Source organism: Camelus dromedarius, chromosome 3, assembly GCF_036321535.1.
Source record: "Camelus dromedarius isolate mCamDro1 chromosome 3, mCamDro1.pat, whole genome shotgun sequence".
Lineage (NCBI taxonomy): Eukaryota > Metazoa > Chordata > Mammalia > Artiodactyla > Camelidae > Camelus > Camelus dromedarius.
Window position 1 is genome coordinate 101,119,386 of NC_087438.1, and position 23,487 is coordinate 101,142,872.

The 23,487-nt window shown below is 36.4% G+C and overlaps 1 protein-coding gene across 1 annotated transcript; it reads right to left on the reverse strand.

Moving 5' to 3' along the window:
- Nucleotides 1-10,401: 10,401 nt before the first annotated feature.
- YIPF5 (Yip1 domain family member 5) lies at nt 10,402-22,993 on the reverse strand. Its single transcript, XM_010990363.3, has 6 exons — nt 22,839-22,993; nt 22,190-22,309; nt 15,866-16,038; nt 14,864-15,009; nt 12,683-12,864; nt 10,402-11,384 (listed from the first exon to the last, which is right to left on the reverse strand). The coding sequence occupies exons 2-6, from the start codon at nt 22,297-22,299 to the stop codon at nt 11,222-11,224; spliced, it is 774 nt and encodes a 257-aa protein (XP_010988665.1). The 5' UTR covers nt 22,300-22,309; nt 22,839-22,993; the 3' UTR covers nt 10,402-11,221.
- Between the last annotated feature and the right edge of the window lie 494 nt (nt 22,994-23,487).

Below are 23,487 nucleotides of genomic sequence, written 5' to 3' on the forward strand. Positions count from 1 at the left end.
AAAATTAAAAAGCAATCACTTAATTATCATGTTTGTGTCAAGTTTAGCCAACTGCTACAGTAATATCACTTGGCTTGTTCTACTATAATTAATCCAGTAAGTGTACAAAGAAAACCAATTAGGACTATTTATAGCTCTGAAGCAAAGTGGAGATGAACAATTGCCCAAGTGTTATTACAGTAAATATATGTTGTTGACACTCCTTCAAATTATGCTTTAGGACTTTCAACCATTCCCATTATTCTTCGACTATATAAACCTCCATGAAACAAAGAAAATTCCAATAGCAGATCTCACCAAACTTATTTTCAGACGTGCATATCAAGTTAAGTAACCGGGCACTTGTTTTACTTGAGCCAAATTGGGTAAATTGCATTAAGGAAATGTTAACTAGTGTGCAAACACCAAATGCATTTTTTTTAAGTCTCTGTAATAAGGCACAAACATTATGTGGCTTCATGAGTCAGTCCCACAGAATGAAAAGTGAGGTCAAGATTCATATTGTTTAACTAGATTCCCCCGAGTCCTGATAATAGTGAATTATATGTAGATGAAAGGAAATACAGATCTGGCACAAAAGGGGAAAATCTGTATTAGACATGACTTTTTTTTTTTTGAAGTAATAATCCCTCACTTACAAAGAACAAATAAAAATTGTATACAAGACCGCTGGTTCACTGTTTAGGCACAATACAAACAAATTAAGTCCCAAGTAATTACACTGACAATTATAAGAAAAAATTGTCCAAAACTATGGCTACCAAAGGGGAAAGGGGTGAGAGGGATAAATTAGGAGTCTGGGACTAACAGATACACATTAATAATATATAAAGTAGATTAACAACAAGGACCTACTGTATAGCACAGAGAACTACATTCAATTTCTTGTAATAAGCTATAATGGAAAAGAATCTGAAAAAATATATATGATGTATGTATATGTATAAGTGAATCACTTTGCTATATACCTGAAATTAACATTGTAAATCAACTAAACTTCAATAAAAAATAAAACTGAAAAGAAAAATGTCCAAGTCCCCTACTTAATGTTTCTGCATAACTGTGGCTGAGGCTACTACTGCTCATGGTGAAATGTACTACCTACCCCCTGCTGCCTACTGCCTGCTTTCCGTTTACAAGGCAGCGATCAAGTCCTCAGCATTCTTTCACTCAGTCAACCCACAGAGCCTCATGAGCAGATGCTGCAGTTAACCCTGTCCGGCAGATAAGACAACCGAGGCTGAGAGAGGACATTTCCACAAGATTCTAGCGGGGAAGCTGGCTTCTGAGCTCTAATTGGTCAGATTACAAAGCCTGAGCTCTTAACTGGTGTATTTTCTCGGGGCAAATAGGTTTTCAAATGTGGCGAGTTTGAGCTGGACTTTTGGATACAGCTGAAGCAGCCTGCTCTCTGTCTTGGGGTGAGAGCCCAGATCACAGCTTCGGTAGATCTGACTTAGGCTCTGGTTTTCCCCCACCCACAGGGCAACCAGCTCCAGAGCATAGAGTTAGGTTTGTTTTCTAAAAAATAGCACCCTGCCTGCGCATAGTCTTTTGAACTCTGTAAAGCCATTTCACATAGATGGTCTCTTTTGATCCTCCAGTGAAGTGAGAGGAGAAACCATTTTTAGTGCCATTTTACAGGCAGTATAAAACTTAACTTTATCCAGTCATATCTTGGGTGAGGGGCAGTGCCAGAGGGCAAAGCTGGTTAGTAGCCCTTCCCCTAAGCGCCTTCCCCTTCTGCTTGGCCCTCCTTGTGAGGGAAGACATACCTAACTGTATACGCAATGTAACTGCCCTGCCCACAGGAATTCTCCAGAAGCTTGCTAAACAAAGTAACACCTAGTAGGAACAGAGCTTCGTGTTCTGATGTAATCTAGAATTTAGAACTAGAGGCAGACATCTGGAGCTCATGTCAGAACAAAGCCAGAAGTCACGAAGTCAGTAATCCAAGCCTCAAAGAGGTAGCTCAGCTTCTGATTTGTTGCCAAAAAAAAAAAAAAAAAAAAAAAGCCTTTTGAGAGAGGCAAGATTGCAAGACTTTAATTCAATTATCAGCTCAATGCTGTATATATGATTTATTTTTTCTAGTTTGCCCTTAGGATCGAAAATAAACTATAAGGCAGTGGATCCTTTCAGATGTCATCATGTTTTCAAGTTTTCTTCTTGCTGAGAACGACAAACCTCAGAGTATTAGTAACTTCTGCTGGGAAGACGTGGGCTGCACCGAAAGTATACAAAGGGTATTTCAACTACACTTGAGAATGTTTTTACTTTTCAACCTAGAGGCAGGGTACATGGGTATTTATTATATTATACCTTTAAAATATTATTATATATTATATCCTATGGTAAGTGTAAAAACCAAATTGTTAAAGAAAACAGCCCCCAAAACTCCCTTCCCTTTGTAGCATTACCTTTTGAGAGCCAGGCTGTTTTTTCCTGCACGTCCCAAGTTGCTGAAATGGACGTAATTTCTTTCCTCAGGAGTACCACAGCGTTTATTTTGTCCAAAACATTCTAGTTATTGAACTAAGGAAATGGCTACTGGGCTTTTTCAGAGGAGTCATGTCAAACCCCAGGAGGCCCGTGCTAATATAGATAAAAGTCCCTGGTACATTGGAGTGAATTAGCTTATTTTTATAAGCTTGAGAGGGGACAGTGATGAACCTCAAAAAAAAAAAAAAAGGACTTACTCTAATGTTAGAATATCTAACTCTGGCCTATGGACCATGTGACTGATTAATAATATTTTTCAATGCAATTAGACTAGAAGGACAAAAACTTAAAAGCCAAAATTACATTAGGAGTTACTGGGGTGAAATCACACTTTCTTTCTAAGATATAGTTAAAACTTCTTCCAGTCAATTCAAAAGGTCTGGAAAAGAGCATCCAATCATTAATTCTCTCACTTAATGAAGTATTTGTGCCAGGTGACAAATGTGTGTGTGTATGCTTTTTTTTAAACAAAGAAGATATCATTTTATATATATATATATACACACACACACATACACTTTCACGTAGCCTGATAAAATTAGTAGATATGCAACACTTTCATGTACAGTGTATAGTCTTCTCAAACATGATAGATTTTATTACCACCTCAAAAGTTACATGCATACTTACATATTTTATATTTACATACATGTTATATACAACATATACAGTAATACATATTACATGTATGTTAAAGTTGTATTTCAGAATTGGAATGTATTAAGGAATCTAATACAACTTCATTTGAGAGAGAGAAAAGTAAAGCTCAAAAATGACTTAATCAAGGTCTCCAACTGATTAGCAGGGCTAGAGCTCAGATACGTATTTTCCATTCTCAGTTCTCAATTCAAAATTGTGCAAAAAATGTGTCATTCTTAGACTCACAGAGAAGAGTCCAAGGGCACTCAAAATATCAGTTGTGAGGAAAAGCATTCAAGCAGAGTATTCAGCTTGTCAGGAGGAAGCCAAAAGCAGGGTTTTGCTCCCAGTAGGCACTTAATAGCTTGGAACTGCATTCAACGGGAAAAGCTCATTGAACTAGGGTGGGAGACAGCTCCCGAGTCCAGGAACCTCAAGGGACTATTGCTCCCCATATTCCTTGAAAAAATACATCCAATATATTTTCTCCATCACTTGGAGGTGAAATATTTGGTTCACCTACTTTCTTGTTCAAGAACTGAGAATAGGCAACATAAAACTTTGATATGCAGAATATACGCTATATATACATTTCATTTCTGTATCAGAGTCAATTACAGTTTGAACAGACATAAACAGAAGACTAGGGTGAGACACTGAGAGGACAGAAACAAGGAGGTAAGTACAGAAGCCATACCCTAGGCATTTGTCTTTTAAATGGTGATAAACTACTTATTTTTCAAGCTTTTTAACTGTTCCAATTCATAGGTTCTGCTCTGGATCAGAATATTATAATTGCTAATGTGGAAGAAGTTATTTTTGGAGCAGTACTGGCAGCCAGAGCACACCCAGTCTGTGGGACAGGTGGAATGAAGCCCATTAGGGCGGTTGTGAATGGATACCCTCTTCCAGACCTTGGCCAGAGAAACACAGTCCCCTGCTCCAGTCTTAGAGGAGGGTGACATGACCCCATTTCCAATAAGGAGAGAACGAGAAGACCCAACCTCTCCTGCAGTGTAAGCAATTTAAACACTGCTGTAGTATTGAGTTTCATTACAAAATTCATTTAAAGAATCAACATACTTTTTTTTGTACTTAACTGCTTTTTATGTCACATTAATAGGCTTTATTTTGATACACTAAAAATTTCCTATCTATGTCTACATGACATAGTGTAAATATTAAGGCAAATTCCTTAGCGTATCTGTGTACAATCTCTCCAACCTTTTCCCTGCTGATTCTCTTAAGGCCCCAGATTAGCCTTGACTTTCATACTCTCAGCTTCCACTCTGCTTCTAGCTGGGTCCTGGTAGAGACAGGTTTGTTCCATGGTTTTGTTCATAAATGATTCTCTCTTATTTTTGTGATGTGATAAAATAAAAATCAGAAAATCAGTGTGATTCATGTCAAATATTAAAGTCTAACTTTGGTTCAAAGTAGATGATCAAAGGTAGCCATGTTTAAATACCATTCACATCACTGGGGATGCAGTTTAATCTTTTATTAAACCATAAAAATGATTGGATCTTTTATAGAAAAAGCCAAAACCATGTTATCTCACCAGGAAGATTGTGACCTAGACCAAAGTCAGAACAGAATATGGTCTGAAAAGATGGTAAAAATTGAGCCTATTTAAGCATGACCTTGTGGGATAGATATTCAAGCAGCATCTGAACTGGCATTTAAGCTAGGAGATACTGGTCAATATGAATGCTCAGGTAGTGATTAAAATGTACCACATTTAAACAGAACAGTGTTTTTTAAGAAAGTGCATTAAAAAAGCAAGCCTACTTACAGGCCATAGGACATTACAGGACATTATAAATAGAATGCCAAAGCAAACAAATGCCCTCAAAACAACCCCATCCAAAGGGGGAAAAAAAAGGAAACCATTCTAAATCATTTTATTAAGAAATTCAACTCAAAGTTCAATTAAAATTTATATAACTGATTTCTGCATATGTCTGATTTGGAGATGTTGATTTTAGGCCTTTTAACTGTAACTGTGGTAAAACTTAACTCTTGGAAATTTTAAATAGAAACACATTGGGTAACAAGGCCTAATTTGAACAGCTCATCTTATACATTTGATCTTATCTCTAAGGATGAGTATTGATAAAATTAAAACACAACTGAGTTAAATGCTCAAGGATGTCCTGAAGTGTCTAAATTCTATGGGCATACAGACCCACTCAAGGAGAAATTTTAAATGGGCACATTTCAATTTTTTTTTTAAGCTATATAAGAACAGTGACCTGAAAATGACACTGCTGGAATGACTCTTCTAAATGGTCAAGAAAAAATAAAAAGCAGCTCACTTTAAATGAAATCTCCACCCTAATGCAGGAATAATTTGAGGGGTGGGTGTGACATAATTCTTTAAGCAGTATTCACAGTCCACTGCTTAAGAGTGGAATGAGAACCAAAGAGCAATGCCTTATGTTAATATGGATGTGGCGTGTATGTTTCAACAAACCAGAGAAAACTATACTCGCAGTAAATGAAGCTATTAGAGAATAAAATTACTGACATTCTCAGAATTTAAACTGAGTTTAAATAATGATCAACCTTAGCACTATTAAAAGCAAATGTGACACTCCAATAATAAAAGATGCCAATACCAATGCAGCACTATTTATAATTTTTAAAAGGAGGTACAAAGATCCCAACTGTTCAACAGTAGGGGACTGCTGAAGTAAAAGTAGCTGCTCATATAATGATATCCAGCTATTAAAGAGTAAAGTAAATTTCAATGTTCAACACACATAATGATGCCCGTAACAGGCTGTTAAGTTGAAAAAAAAAAAAAAGATGGCTTTGAAAACACTATGCTAAGTGAAAGATGCCAGAAACAAAAGGCCACATTTCATGCTTCTATTTATATGAAATGTCCAGAATAAGCAAATCCAGAGACAGAAAATAAACAGCGGTTGCCAGGGCATGGGAGGTGGGGAATTGAGAGGTATAGGAGTGATAGAAATTTTCTGAAATTAGATAGTGCTGATGGCTGTGTAACATTGTGAATATACTAAAGCCACTGAATTGTACACTTAAAAACTGTTAAATTTTGTTATATGAATTTAAGTTTTTAAAAAAGGCACCTGCATGTGTATTCCTGTGTATAGAAGCCACTGGAGGAAAGAGGGAGGGTAAGAGGGTGTCTGTATGGTCTGCTAACATGCACACCAATGTATATGAAGAGTGAGTTGTGTGGGGAGTGAAATTTGGGGGGAGGGCAATTTCACTTCATTTTGTTTCCCTCTGGGCAAAAGCACTATATTGTTTTTTCCTCTGTTTGAGCTCTAAAAATACAGATGTTCTGGCAGGTTGCTCTACCTCTCATCCTCTCACGATTTAAAAAATAATTTGACACAGTACTTATATATCATAGAATCTACTCACTTTAAGCATACACTTTAATGATTTTAGTAAATATACAGTTGCATAACCATTATCACTCAAAAAGTTACATCCTGTTCAACTGCAGTCAGTTCCCACTTCCACTTCCAGGCAACTACTGATTTACCTCTAGAGATTTGTCTTTCCGAGAAATTCATAAAAGTTGAATCATACAGTATGTGGCCTTTCACATTTGACTTTTTTTTTAACTTAGCATATTTTCAAGAGTCATCCATGTTGAAACATCTTATCAATAATCCATTCCTATTCATTGCTGTATAGAGGTCTTATTTTTTATTATAATGATGATGTGCAATCAGAAAAGGAATTAGACATTCCCATCTTGAAGATTACAACATATAAAATAATAGGGCTTTTAGGATCATCGATTGCCTAATAAAAAAGACTTTACCAAGTCCTACAATATCATCAAAGATCACAAAACTGCAAACTGTAAGCAAATGCGTCATTAAATTTTACAGACATTGGTTTGAACTACATTCACCTGGGGGAAAAATCAAATATCCATATTGCTTTCTCTATTTTTACAAGAACCCAGAGTAGGCCAAGTAGGTATAAATTTACAAACATCTTAAATGTTTCTACGGAGTACTTCTTTGTTTTCTCATTTTTGAAATTCCTTTTGTGCTGCAAGTGTTGAAGTTATTTAAAACACCGTAATGCCTAAGTAATCACCCTACAAGCAAGCTATCAACAGATTTAGAGACAGTTTCAGGAAAAAAAAAAATTATATATGCAAGGTAAGCCTAATTAGTTAAGCTCACAAAAAAATGTAATATCCAATTTTTAGAACCCAATGTGCTCAAGAAAGCATTTGAGCTTTTAAATTAGGAGAACAGCTCTGCATTTAATTAGTCCTCATTTGAGTATGTAATCATTTGATTTGCACAAACAGAGGACATTGTGTTCCATCAGCAGGTAATGTTCTTCATTAGACTAGGAACTTCGTGTACAAGGGCAGAAGAAATACTGCTATCTGTGATGCAAAAATCAGAACTACACACTGATTTTATTCTTCAGGTTTTATGGCCACCATTCTGAGATACACACTCATTAATAATAATATAAAACACTTTCGACTAAGTAATCTGCCAGTCTCTAGAAATCAATCATTTAGTATGTTTCATTTTACCTACGGCCCAGTTACAAAACGGATATATATTCATAAACAAAGCAACTTACTGAAATGTAAGTAATAGTAATGTACTAAAATTCAAACTTCAATCATTTGGATGGTGGCAGAAGTACAGTTAATTAAGAAACAATCATTTCTTCATTGGTGGTGTAAAGGAGTATCAGCATAGATTGTGGAGAAAGTCATAAGGATACGCTTTATTTAAGATGTTTGAAACTAAACACTATATGCTTGACGAGCTAACGACAGATCATATTTATCTATTCATTAAAGCACCTGAAGCAATTTTTTCTTAAGGCATTTCTCATAAACTTTGATATCTTGCTATTGCCGCTCCTTCCCCCAAATCCTAAATACATCCTAGAAAGAAAAGAGAAACTCATTAGCTACAACTCTCTTTGAAAAGGTACTTACGTTTTCGCCTGATACTAACTCTGATTCTTAGGGAAGTTGTTTTGAAACAAGCATATTACTAATGCAAATTTCTTGAGAAACAACCTTTCACTTCCCAATAAATTGGAATTTGTAAAAATTGAGATTATTTGGTAATCAGTAGTTGGAATGCGACATGACACTACAAAATGAATCAGTGGATACTTTGTGAGGACAGATTTCACTTGGGGCCACTATATGGGTAGGAAGCTTGCCTGAGCTATCATTTAAGGAAGGCCCACTGCTATTCTTTGGTAAGTATTCCTCATGCTATGATCTGTACCATGCTGTGTTTTTTGGAAAACTGGCACTACTTTATGAAAGGCTAAACACAGTGTTTTATATATATATATTTTTTTTCCTCCTACAGGGCAAGTTAAGCAAATTGTAGGAGTTATTACATTAAATATGCTCTAAATGACAATAGGCAGATCTCAAAATGCAGTCTTGACTTTTCATGATTCTTAATGATTGCATCAGAGACCTATGAGATTATAGAGATAATTATCCTTAGTTTGGGAGTGTATCTGAGTTGAGCAATCCCTATCAAAGTTAAATACACATACTTGCAAAATGTCATATGTACAGTACTTAGATCCTACCCCAAATCATGTCATTGGAGACATTTTAATAAAATTCTCTTTCATTGGATGGCCAGTAACTAAGGACAGTTAGTATTTAAAGATGCACAGAATTTTTCATTATCTGCCTAGCTATATCTGGAGAAAGCTTGCCTACTCCTACAAGCCTTGTTATATAGCTCTTGAAAACACCCACTGGTCAACATGGTATGGTATTATAGCAAAGTCATAAAACACACATTTACACTATATGTAAAATCAACTAGCGGTCCTTGGCACACATGCTTGCATAAACAAGTAACACCCTGGCCTGAATGAGTGGACCTGCACCCTCCACTCACAGTGAGTTTCAGTTCCTCAGTGACCGCCACTGGATAAGCTTTTACTTATGCTGAGACTGTCTCCAGTACTTCAAGGTATGTGTATGTTTTTAGTATAAAATGGGCCCTAAAGCAAGCCAGTTGCTCTACTTGATACTTAAGAAGCAAAAAACTATTCCAGTGCCAGAGGTAAAAGCTGCCACACAGTATTTTTGAGACATACTATATCAGTTTTTTAAGTATGCATAAATTTGGCTATATATACTGTATTTTTTATTTAAGAGAATTTTATAAGGGACACTTTGGCTACACATGACTCTTCATGTAACCAGGCAAACTCCAGAATTCAACTCTTGCATCAAAGGCAACACTACTGCTTAGCTGTTTTGACAGAATAATAGTTAAATGTAAAATCGTTTTTCACCTAATCATTTTGGACTTAAATAAAACACAACTAACAACAAAAACCACTACAACATTGATTTAAACTAAAACTTATTTTGTTGAGGGTGGAGGCAAAAAGCAAGAAAACAGTTTTACCCATTGGGAAATTGCCTGAAGATTAATGGTCTTAAGCCTAACCAACAGTGGGAGAAATTTAATTCCCAAAGCTTCATCTACTCTGCTCATTAGGAATAATCAGATATTAACAAAAGGCATCCATTACATTTGCCTTAACAAGAATGGTGCACATTTATAAAGAGACTTGAAAACAGCAAAAAGGATACTATCCAAGAATTATAACAAAAATATTATTCTAGAAGAGTTTGGTAAGTTTAAAAACTCAGCCAAAAACTAATTATTAGTAAGTGCATTTGTCCAGAACATTAATTTAGTGAAGAAAAATGTATTTGTGTGATCCCAGAGATTAGAAATCATCATGATCTTCTTTTAGAAGTATGTTTTATTATCTTAACCTTTTACGATTGAAAACTAGCTCTAAAAAAGAACCATTAGTATGTCAGTTTGGCATTTCTTTTTATTTAGTCTGAAAGTCTCCCCTTTAAAAAAGGCAACATTTTTCCTCCTATCATGGCACCTTTCTCATAATTATAAGTGCGCTTAGTCCAAAGAGAGAGGCAGTTTCTCCAGAAAAAGCTGATCATCAGTATACAAGATACAGTATTTTCTTACAGATCCTCTGACATGAGAACATGACAATATTAACCAAATAAACTTAATGCAAGGAAATAATATTCTAACTCAAAGCAAATTGCTTCTTGTTTAATCTCATTTTTTCTTATTCTATATCAGACAAACTCTATTCTTAAAGCTCAGAATAAATTGGGAATACAAGTCAAAACCAGACCCTAGTTAAAGAAAATGGGACGCCGAGAACAGTGGTTTAACAAAAGTAAACTCAACAACACAGTTTAAATTAACTGGGAAATTTTTAATTAGTAAGCATCAAATGTACTTTACATGGATAACTGCAATACTGAAACTGTGACATTTTAAGTACTTTTCTCAAAAAAAGGTTAGCGATTTTCTTTATCCTGGGAAACATGGAGATCCAACTCTGAGCATTAATGTGGCCAGTCTTGGTCACTATGGTGTAGTTAATGCTAAGACCTAAACAGGTGTTCACATTTCATGTCTACAATAAGGTAGACTGTGAACCACTTGTACTGCTGAATTTTAGCCAAAATTCCATGAGATAATTTAAAGAAATGTCAAATTTTTGAAGTGCAAACTCATGAAACTCTACACTGGGATCACTTTTTTGCTTCAATTGCATCTGGCTTGAGAATACAGTTTTTCTTTCCTAATTTCTTGGAAAAATATTTTTCCAGTAAGTCTTGTATCTTCATGTACTATGGGTTGTTTTTAAGAAAGACTATCAACTCTGTGGTTAGTTTCCCACAGTTGATAAAAATCTATCAAAAACATCATAATATATAATTAGGAAGGAAAAAAGTTGTTTTTCTAAGGCTGCAGGAACAGGATTTTTTGTATATCTTATTTGTATAAGCACAAACACTTAAACCTAGTCATACTGCAGGTAAATCCAATACAGTATTCAAAAGTTCTATAAAAATGAACAAAAGATGCACGTTTACTTCCACTGTTCCAACAGGCAAACGTTAGATCTGCATGAGAGTTGCACTGTAGCAGTTTGCTGGTCCGATTTAAGAGTTCAGTCCTTTTTTGTTATTTGGCCCAACGATGTCCACATCCCAGATAAATTCAGTTCAAAAAACAGAAATGAGGGCAAAGACTCCATATAACAAAGCACAAGGATATGCTACTAGAAGCTGCTGTCCTTCCATGGCTAGTGCAGAAATAAAAATTTTGGAAGCAGAGAAACTACACCATCCAATAATTCCAGCAGTGAGAATGATTCCTACCATTCCTCTGTAACAGGGGGAGGGGAGAGAAAAAGCAGGAGGTCAGTAGATGAGATCAGTTATGTAAGAATGCTACCATAATCAATTCTAAAAAAAGCATTTAAAAACCCACATGGAGACATCTGCAGAAATAATCAATTTTTTTTTCAAATGCTGAAATGTACCTCACAGTGAATTCAACGATGCTGAATTATTTCATGTGATAAAAAGCTCATTTGTAACAATTTTGCTCCTTTTAGCACATAATTTCTCAACTTGGCAGATACTTGGGCTGGATGTGCTTTTGTTGTGGGGGATGGGCTGTTCTGTCCATTGTTAAGTCATAAGATATCAATAGCATCCTTGCCTTCCTCACTTTTGACAACCAAAATTGTCTCCAGACATTGACAAATGTCTCCTGGGAGCAAAACTGTGCCTGGTTGGAAAACACTGCCTTAGTAGAAAATAGTCTATAAAATTCAAATATATCAATCTTAACAAATGAGAAGATGAAGCAGTTTCCACACTGAAAATCTGGAGCATTTTTATCCAAAGCAGGAACACTGTGAAGCCATCATCTTGAAAAATCTCCAGCATGAAAGAGTTGATAAATGCTCTTCTGAAACCTCTGTTTTCACTCTTTAAGTGCAACAAAGCTCAATCATTGGTCGTGTCCAGCACCAGCCACAGGGAGGAGCCTGAACTGTTGAGAGAGCTTCTGTCTACTGGCCAGCAGGAGCAACTTTATTAGCAGTAACTTACACCCTTCTTTTTTAACCTCCCATCAAATATTATTTAAAAATTACACATTTAGAGCTGTTTAAAAGTACAAGTGAAAACTACTAGTAGGCTAGTAACAGTCTCTTGCCATAAAAAGGTGTTCTGCTTTCAGTTAAAAGGCTGCCAAATAGAGAGTCTGTGTTTATTACTCACTGACTTAGCATATGCCTGACATCTTTAAGAAATCAGATACAGCCTTAAAAATATCAGAGAGAGGTTAATTATCATTTCAACAACTTGACCTTTTCCATGCAATATTTAAGTTAACAATCTCCACTGGTCCAAACCGGTTACAGACACCGGTAAGTACACACAAAAACTAGTGAAATTCTTTCTCATAGGTAAAAGCAAAAATGGTATAAAAGATTTCTTAATTTACTCTCATTTCCATTATTCATTACTGAAAAGTATGTAGCCCAGACTTCACTTACAAGAAGCACTATCTAGTATGTTTGCTGAATCAGTGATACATCTCAAACTGATGTGAGGTAAACCCTGTTACACAGAATTCGTCAATCAACCCTCAAAATAAAGACCAGTACTTACTGCAAAGAAAATATCACTGCAAAGCTGGAGAGTAGGATCATGGGGAGAAGACAATATCCAAGGACACTTGCCACACAACCAAAGGAAACACCAGTCATACTCATTAAGTTTAGTAAACAAAACATTCCTAGGCATCCAATTGCACTGATCCCATATACATAGCCAAACTGGATTTTGCCAGCCTACAGGGAAAGGAAAGATTACAGGTTAAAGAGCAAAAGTCATTTTTGGCCTCTTTCACCTAAAATGATACATGTAGAAGATATTCAGTCTGTGAGCAACAAAATCCACAGAGGTGTCTACTTCTTACGCAGAGAAGTAAAACAGTGAGCAAACTGACTTTTACATCTTTCTTAAGAGATGTAAAGAATCCACCTCTCAGGGGGAGGGTACAGCCCAAGTGGCAGAGCACGTGCTTAGCATGCACTGCATCCTGGGTTCAATCTCCAGCACTGCCATTAAATAAATAAATAAATAAACAAACAAAACAAACAAACAAACCAACCTAATGATCTCCTCCAAAAAATTAATTTAATTTAAAAAAAATAAAAATAAAGGATCCACCTCTCAATCAATACACAGATACTTGGTTTCTCATTTTCTAGTTACCATCTGAGGTTGGCATAGAATTCAACAAATAATGACATAAAATCATGGTACGATCACCTAAAGCAGAAGACTTCTAAAAAGAAATCAGGCTGATTTTAGGCAAATAAACTACAGAGACAGGATGGAAAGTCATTCAGATGTCTGGATAATAGTATCACTTGAAAGCACCCAAATCCACCAAATTACCCCAAAGCAATTTATTCTCATTGACAGATGTGGCTATAATGTTCCTAACAGCAGAAATAATTTCATCATTTACTATAAATGGGTGTTACAGGAGTTAGGAGAAAGGAAGCAGGATAAGCAGGAAGCCAGGGTTCTATGGGGAGGGAAGGAGAAAAGTGATGAACAACTAGGCATGAGATGAATAAATGGAAGATTCTTTTTCTTTCATTATTTTCCCAAACTGTTGGTTGATTTATACAGCCCTTTGAAAAACAAACAAAATAAAACAAAACAGACAAAACTTTAAAAGTTCTGCTTCTGTAAAAGACATCACTGAACAGTCTTCGGACAGTCAAGGTTAGCTCAATTGGAGTTACAACACTCTTAGTCAAGCTACCTGAACAAACGCTGCATTCGGGTCACACTAGCACTAAAATCAGTCCACAAAAAGTTCCTGGTTTGTCAGATGTTTGACATATAAAACTTCATTGCAAGAATGCCTCTACAATTACATTAAATGGAAAAATCCTTGGGATTTTTGTTAGAATCAGTATTTATTTGCAAACACTTGATTGAAACTGTAGAAGTTTAAAAAGGCTCAGATGAGTTCACTGACAAATTCAATCATGTAGTAATAATAAAACCTTACACTTGTACAGGGCTTTAAACTTCTCAAAGTGCTCTCATACAACCTGCCTTGCTTACCCTCCAAAGTAATCTTCTTCGGTGGGAAGCACAGGATTATCCATCAGAGGGAGCTGAAGGATTAAATGACTTGCTAAAATACAGAGTAGGAGCACTGAATTATGCCCAGCTTTTCTGACTAAAAATCCCATCTTCAACCTATTATATCACTTATCTCTTCTAATTCAGAGATACAGGATGAAATAAAACAAAACAAACATTAGCAATTATCTTTACAACTTTTCATTTTCAACATGCTTTAACATCCTTGGGGAGATAGGAAAGGGACTAAAACCCATTGTCTTTTAATGTTTCAATTCATTATACATTAAACCAGCACTCCTACAAAAAAACACACTACCCAAGGACTAGAGATTCAAAAGAAAAAGCAATAAATATATAAATATAATATAAAGCTATAATATAAATAATTTAAATTTTGTCAGTTTCTGAAAAGGAATTTTGTTGAGACTAAAGCCACACATTATTTATTTATTAATATTGATCCCCTAACAATTGGACCACTTATTAGAACAAGAAATGATTTCTAAATATACAGTATTTATTATCAATGGAGAAGTGATGAATAGGTATAAATTCAAGCAACTCAATACTATTCAAGACACATCAAAGATTTGGTGTGTAGGCAGAGTTTCTGTAATGGCTCTTGGTGGAACATTTAAAGACCGTTCTTTGTCTCACACTGAGAGCTTAAAATCTTACCAGTAACAATGTGGCTCCAAAGGCAAGGCAAAAAACCATTGGTCCTGCCAAATCAGTCTCATTCATGATGCTGCCATCTGCTACTTTTAACGGGTGTAACACTGTGAGTGTTTTTTGCCAGATGTGGTCAAAATTGATACCTAATTCTAAAGAAAAAGAAAAGAAGGAAGTCAATGAGGATTTGTGAGATACACCTTTAGTTTACTAGAATCCATGTTAGAACAAGAGAAAAAGTGAAATAGCATCAAAAGAGGATCTAGCAAAATCAGATGAAATTATTTTGGTGAGCCCTCAGTATCAGTCTTAGTACCGATTATGGTGCTTATTCCACAAATACCCAATCTCTGGTGTGGTGTTAGAAAAGGATATGGATATGATGAAAAAGACACTCCGAGCTGTGACTGCACAGCAAAGACTAGGGGTAACAGTACAGGGCTCTGTACCTGGGGCTTCAGGAACACCTGGAAGCCCCATGAAAACGTACACAAAACTACGTCTCTAGGCATATGTGTGAATTTTGCTGAGGATAACACGCATAGCATTCACTAGACTTCCAAAGGGTATCAGATCCAAAAAAAAAAAAAGAAAAAATGTTTAGAACTACTACTTTTTGGGTTTGGGGATACAATTTGAAAAACACCATATTTTTTATTGATATCACTAGCTCTGGCAGCTTACTTCTGTGTAGAATAATTAATACCATGCTATTTATTTCCTCTCATTTCTTCCACTGGTAGAATTTCATCAAGAATCTGAAGTAAAAGTTACTCTGCTCACATACTGACATACTTTATTATCACTTTACAAAGATCTATTAAAAATCTGGACCCCTTTGGCTCAATATGGTTTCATACATACTCTTCAAAATGAGTCACTTAGTAGAAAACCTTTTTCTTCAACATTATTCTTTTTAAAAAAAGGGTAACTTCTCCAAACTAAGATTCATTTTCACTGACCAGCTGGATACCACAGCGTACTATCAAGCGTTGCAACCAACCCTACCTTCTAATAAAGGTGGCTCGTCCTCAAAGTTGTTTCCATAGAATGGCTGAGATGTAGTCGGAGTATACGCCTGAGTTGGCTGGAAAATCTGCCCAGTGTATGGCTGCTGTGGCTGCATCATGTCTGGAGGGACAAATCGGCCTTGGTGCGAATAGTCATAGCCAGCATACTGTCTGTAAATCAAAGTAAGTTACATTTCTCAGAGTCATGTCAACGCCCCAAACTGACATGACAGGTAGAAAATGTTAGTCATGCAATTCCCAGGATATCTACTTTGCCAGTTTTATAAATGTGGTTGAAATGGTTACTAAGATCAAGCTGATTATCTACAATAAGTTGTCTGTGTTTTATAGAGAATCTTCCCAGATGATGCCAACACTCACTTATACAGCACTTAAGCATTTTACAAACTGTTAAGCTTTTAAACATCAGGGAGTCAACTTATGAAGACAGAAAACATTTTTCTGTTTTTCCCCATTTAGTGAGCATACATAAAGACAGCTATGAAATAAAAGTCATGCCCAAGACTATGAATAAAAACTTAGGATGACAGACTTTGTACTGTTACGTGACAGCTTTCTGAATATACCAAAACTTATTAGCACACGTTGCATTTGAACAGTACTTTTAATTTTTCAAAGTAGTTGTACACCTATTGTCTTACTTGCTATGTACTATAGGAAATCCTGAACTTTAGAGGGAGACTATTTTAGTGATGAAAACAACAGGGAACGGAAGAATACTGGACCAGTATCTTTTAAAGACCTGTTTCATCATGTTCTGGAAAAATATGACTTACCTATCAATGGGACTAATCTAATTACATAGTAAGAAATAAAGAAGTAAATTAATTATTTTAAAGTAAGATACTTTAAAAAGGAGAGCTGAAAAGCCTTAGAGATCCTTTAGCCTCATTATCTTCTAAAAATTTACACATCCCTTTTGATAAATATAAAAATCTAATGACCTCATTACTATTATTTGAGATTTCAAAATTAAATCTAATTTTTAAGTTAACTGAACATCTTGATTAAAAACAAATCAAAGGCCAAGTTTCAACTACAAGCAGCCCTTTGGAAATTCCTATGGGATTCTCATGACTTGCCACACAAGTCCAATATATGCTTTAAAAAATACTAAGTACTTATCTGGCTATAAAATAATATAAAATTCACTGCAGCATTATTTTAAAAGCAAAAAAATAGAAAACAAACAATATAAATAGCTATCAGTAAATATACTGTGATATGAGCATAGATTACTGTGCACCTATTAAAAGGAATGAGTCAGTTTTGTAGGTACTGGTAAGAAATGGTAATCAAGACATATTCAATAGGGAAGAAAAACTAGTATCAGAATAGCATATACCATATGCACTCATTGTAACTATGCTTTTTGTAATATATATCCATATCTATGTGTATGTGTATTATATATATACATAATTACATAAGTAAAGGGATCTGGAAACAGGAGAAGCAGAAGGCTTAATTTTCAGGTATAAACTTTCGTACCTGTAAAAATGCTGTACATTTATTATTCATTGAAATTAACTCTAAACTGTTACATGCAATATACAGATATATAATAACCACCGAAAATTTCTAAGAACATAAATAATAATCTTTTGAATGATACTGTGTGAAGCAGTATTATAAGTATTTAATGTGAATTATCTCATATCAGTCTCACTACAACTCTAGGAGGTTAATTTCATCATCCTCTCCATTATAAAGATGGAAACTGAAATTTGAGTTAAAATGATCTGCCATGGGGGTGCCACGATTCAAAACTAGACTTTCTGATTCACGGGGTCAACTCTTATAACAAATGTAATAAAAATCACCCTCAACTCCTCCCTGACAGAGACAGTCATAACATCTTTTTCTGTATATGCATTTCCACAGTCATTTTGGTATGCAAATATCTTGATTTCTATTTATTTATACACACACACACACACACACACACACATACACACACACACACACACTCTTACTCTATCCCCACAGGGCTGGGTGGTTGGACTAGGACAAGAATCACATTTTCTGATTTAGTACAATATGCTATTGTGTGGATCTGTTAGGATGTATCAGTAATCCACCTTGGAGTTCATGAAACAGCTAGAAAAGCTCCATATAACCTGCATAAACAGACTGTATTTTATTCTCTCTAGAGACAGAGAGAGAAGGCGAGAATATGAATACGAATGTGTATGCAAAAGAAAAAACAAAAAGAATGACACACACGAGTGGTTCTCAAACTGTTCAGTCTTAGGACTTATTATACTCTTAAAATTAAGAGCTCCTAATTTATGTGGGTTTTATCTATCAATATTCATCATTTTAGAAATTAAAACAGAGAAATGTTTAAAAGACTTATTCACTCAAAGTAACAGTAAATCTGTTACGTCAGCATAAACATTTTTATGAAAAAGTTATTTTAAAAAAATTACTGAGAAAAGTGACATTATATCATATTTCTGGCAATCTCATTTATGTCTGGTTTAATATAAGACTGCTAGAAATTCTTATATATGCTTCCACATTCTATCTGTTGTGATATGTTGTTTTAGTTGAAGTATTTGAAGAAAACCTAGTATTGCAGAAAATCTAGTATTTTTCCATCTACGATGGAAAATAGAGTATTTTAATAACCTTTACAGATTATCAAGAATATTCTTTCTGATACTTCAAAACTCAAAGCAAAGTGCTAATTTTTTAAACTTAAGTTGCAAGGTAGAAACTGAAACAATATTAACGAACTTTCAGTATCGGTCATGTTAGGATAAACTCATCTGTCTTGTTCTTTGACTGGATCTTCTCTTTACTCATGTATGATTTTGTAACACCATGCATTGGCCATTTAGAAAATACTCGTATGAGTTATGCAGATGTTCCAAACATTGACACACCTAATATAAAAATATATATAAATATTCTAAAAATCACATTTATTAAAATCACCACTGACCATAAAGCTGGTTAATTACTGAGAAGGTAAGAAGTTCACAGAGATGGATACAAGTTTTCCAAAATCCTCATTTTTGTCTGAAAACTGATTATTGGCCACACATACTGTCAATTGTTTTCCTTGAAGTAACAGATCACTGCATTCATTCATTTTTGAGAAAATTCTCAAGTCTGAATAACCACTGTTTGCCAGTTGTTCCTTCCAATAAAAATGGTTTCTTCTGTGAAAAAGCAGCTGATACAGCTTGAGACTCAGATTGCACAGGGGCTTTTCCTAGAGGTAATCATTGTATTTCAGTATGAAGTAGAAGTGCTTTGAGACTGTTTCCCATTTTGTCATACAGCATATTCAAAAAATGTGTGTCATCAGGGTCAGGATTTAATAAAACAATTCCGACAGCTTCAAGAGCATCCTTAAGTGAAAATGGTTTCCCCCATGCCCTAACAAGTGTGTGACAGAGAATACAATGAGTACTAGAACAATTTAATGCCACTGTATTGATTCATAGTTGGGTATCAGAAGTTTTACCAATCGTTGCTTTTGCAGCATCAGTGCAAATGCCAACACACCTAAAAAGGTATATAATGCCTTAGTACTGTTACAAAGATAGTTTTGACCTTAAAGCCTCTCTGAAAGGTCTCAAGGACCTCTGGGGTCTGTAGACCATACTTTAAATAAATTTCATGTAAGGAAAAGAAATACTGCAAGCAAATAAGAGCTTCAGAGGTGGCACAATCATCTCTTCTTCACTATGCAAGGTGATAAACACAATACTGTGGAATTTTACAATTTTCCTTTTCTGGCAGGATCTGCTCAGGAAAATCCCTGAATCACTCCTGCTAGTTTTAAACTAAAACACAGTATGGTAGACATGACCTTTAGAGATTAAATCAATCCTTTAACAGCAAGAAAAGCCGCACATGGAAACCAATACTCTCATATGCGCTTAGTATCAACAACAAAGCGTCTTAATATAATGGGTTGTCTACTTAAGTTCACCAAGCTCCTTAGATATTCCAAAAAGGTATTATTAGTTAGCTGAAGATGGAAGAAAAAAAAAAACAGCTTCCAATATTTTAAAAAATATGTAATTGCCATTACTATATATTTTAAAGGCATATCTAGAATATAATGTGGGACCTGCCCAATATGACATTCATGTAAGTCCACAGATTGAGGTCAAAGGGCCTTTTACTTTTTGCTTTTTGTTGTTGTTGTTGTTATAAGAATGTATGAATGATACTTGTGAGGTATCCACAGAGGAAACTATGCAAAATATTAAAGCTGACTTCACAGGGCAAATGCAGAACTATGGACTAATAATAACTCAAGTCAAACTTGAAGACAGTCCAAGTCAGATGCTCTGTGAACCTAGATTTTCAACAACAGAGATACAACTTAGAATGTGATCTTTGTTACCAAGTTGGCATAATAAAATATTATTTGATAAGCTGAGATGGACATAAAAATGTCATAGGGTTGCAGAGCCAACTGAAGGCACATATAGAAGTAGAAGAGTTCATTTTTTTTTATAAAGTTCAGAAACCCAGTTTTTACTGCTCACACTTAGGCTTGTTTTCCTATGCATCATCTATTAGCTCATACCCGTTAACTGGCATTACCGTTTATATGAGCACCTGGAATAAAATGCGTTCTTTACTAGTACTGAAGCAATGCTCACTGGTACTTGACTTGGTTGGGATGGAATAGTCATAATAGTTAGCAACAGAATATCTAAACCACTTCTCAGTGGAAAACTGAATGAGATAAGTGGAAAGAAAGATAAGTCACATCTTTAGCAGATGGGAACATGGACAGAAAGAAGCACGGGAAAGAAAAGCAGAAATATTTGAACTCAGGAGGCTGCAATCTAAATGGAATAGTTCTGTTGAATCCAAACATCAGTATTATTTGGTTAAAAACAGGCCTGAATACACCGACAGGTTTTCCAAAGCTCAGCTGCAGCACGTAGGCCAATCTTACATTCAGATGGCTCTCTCATATACCCAAAAATACACATTTAGGTAAATAAAATGGAAATTTCTCAACATGATTTTTCCAATTCTGCCCAATTAATTGATCAAAAGAGAGAAATCTTCAATGGCATGTAATTGAGAATTTGACATTAAGAAAAAAAGTGATTCATAGGTAGGATTATTTATATGCTCACTTTCATTAACATGTTAAGTTTTGGGGGGGAAAAGCTTTAGAATATATCAAATTAAGCAGATCCAAGGGGTCTACAGGTTGTAAAAAGTATAGCCTATATAAGACAAACCACACTGCTCAGCTGAATTTAATTTTTACTTTACTTTTAAATTCTTGGGCACTTTCATTCAGATTTATTATTTAAATATGTTCTAATCCTAATGTTTCTCTCTGACTGGATACACATCCCTTCCATGCCCTCCTCCTGGGGTAGTCTTCCTGAGGTTTTTAATTCAGAGTCCACACACGCACATCAGATAACACATAAACTGTCTGGACATTATATGCACATTAATGTGGGTGTTTGACTGCACGCATGTATTTCTCAGAAATAGGCCCACACTTTTCATAAGGTTCTCAAAGGGGTTAAGTAACCCTAGTATAGGAGACTCCTTCACTAGACAGGAGGCTGATTAACTGTAAGGTCCTAAGAAACATAGAATATGATGTCCTAGGAAAAAACTGGTAAAAAACCTTCACTTTTTTGCCACAAACACCAGGGACTATAAAAGTACAGGTTTTGGTTTTTGTTTTTTTCAACAGTTCAGGGCTGAAAAGTTTGAAGTCCCTCCGCTTCAGTCTGCAACTGGTAACTTGCATGTACTGACTGACCATAAAGTTTTGGTGTGAGTAGTAGTAAAAATAATCAGCTGCTATATGATAACCACCTGATGATTCATAGTAGGGAGCTAACACTATTCAATAGTGTCACTCATCACTCACAGTTAACAGATAATAAGGTCTGAAAGATGGACTTATTTATTTAACTACTAAACAAGTCATCCAAAGGTTTTCATTTTTAATTAGTCCTGTGGAGTAAATAGCCTATCTTCTACGTACTTAAAGCTCCTATCCATATCTTAAATGATGTACAAACCCTGTCACTAGGAAAACATTCTTCAACAATCTACTTTTCCACTCAGGCACATAATTATGCAGAATTATGCAGAATAAATAGTGCAATCCCTTCCAACTCAAACGAGTGTCACAGAAGTCCCCAGAGGCAGATTATGCGGGCGGGAGGGAACCACAATACTGATAAGGGACACGTTCACACATGCATTCTTGGGCAGAACCAAACATCCTGGGTACATGCTTCCACTGCAGTGTTGCTTAAATAAACAGCCAAAGTTGAAAAGTTACTTGCTATAGGGTCCTCCACTTCCTCCATAATCATAGGACTGCTGTGACTGGTCATCGATGCTATAACTTGTCTGGTAGAAATCCGTGTTTAAGTTGTCAAAGCCTGCCATGGCAAATGATCTGCAATAGAAAAGAAACGGCAAAGACTGCTTATGTCCAAGGTCCTCTTGAATTCGATCCTGATACTTTGCTGAAGCAGATAGCCCCATAAGGCAGCAAATAATTCTTACAGCGTTTTGGGAAGCAGCATTTGGAGGGTGGGTCGCGGGGTGAAGGAAATGTCCAGTCCCTAAGTCAAGGCCTGGGAAGACACCTCCACCTCAAGTAGCTGATACGCCCTGTGTGAGGGGCAGGGACGTGGGAGGAGTGGCTCCAATCGGTCTAAAATATCAACAACGATGACTCCTCACCTCGGGACAGGGCTTTACAGCTGACAACGCCACTGCCTCCCTGCACAACAAAGTCTGGGCCTGCCAGGAAGGCGCAGACTCCAGGGAGGCCGCGCCTGAGCTGCAGGGGCCGCGTCACAGCAAGGCCTGAAAGGGAGCGAGGGTCTGAGCGAAAGGACCGGGGCGCGGCGCCGAGCAACAAGCCGCGCGGCCGGGTGCGGGAAGAAGCCGAACAGCGCGCCACGGAACTAGACACTCACCAAACGCGGAGGCGGCGGCGGCGGCAGGAGGTCCAGCAGCCTCCAATAATCCCCCAAAGCAGCTTAGGACCCTGTACTGGGCCCGTTGCTACGTGTCAGAAGGCCAAAGAACTGCTTCCGGGGCACGCCCGCTCGGGCAGGCGTGTTAGCAGGTTTTGCGCTCTGGTTGGACAACGAAGGAGGAGGTGGGGGGAGAGGACGCTATAGGGAGCATGCGCAGTATCGACCAACTAGTCCAGCGGCGGGCCAATGGGAAGAGGGAAAAACTTCCGGCAGCCTCGTTAGCGGTGGAGGCAAAAGGCGCAGGCGCAGCAATTGTTGGTTCTGTTTGGGAGGGAGCTCAGTAGACAGAGTGCCTGGAGGAAAGTGTGCAATCGCGGAGCCTCTGTGCTGTCTGTGAGCTACAAATCTCGATGTCTCTGGACTTACTGTGATTCAGGCGCTGTGCTACAGTCTATGTGTATTATTTAATCCTTACAATTTAAAGAGATGGTTACTCTGTCGTTCTTTTATAGGTGGGGCTGTTAAATGTTCGTTTTACAACATTGAGTGCAGGGTTGCTTGATAACTCTGTGCTAGCGCTTTAGATGCTTGCGATACTAAGGTGAAAATAAGCCAGATGGTACTGCGCACCTGAAGTTGGGGGAGG

What these genes read in the sequence shown, in the direction of transcription:
- YIPF5 (XM_010990363.3), bottom strand. Translation starts at nt 22,299, where the DNA reads ATGGCAGGCTTTGACAACTTAAACACGGATTTCTACCAGACAAGTTAT. An exon ending in AGTGGAGGACCCTATAGCAA is followed by an intron (nt 16,039 to 22,189) that starts GTAACTTTTCAA and finishes TTTGATTTACAG; the next exon opens with ACAGTATGCTGGCTATGACT. An exon ending in TTGGAGCCACATTGTTACTG is followed by an intron (nt 12,865 to 14,863) that starts GTAAGATTTTAA and finishes CTTTCCCTGTAG; the next exon opens with GCTGGCAAAATCCAGTTTGG.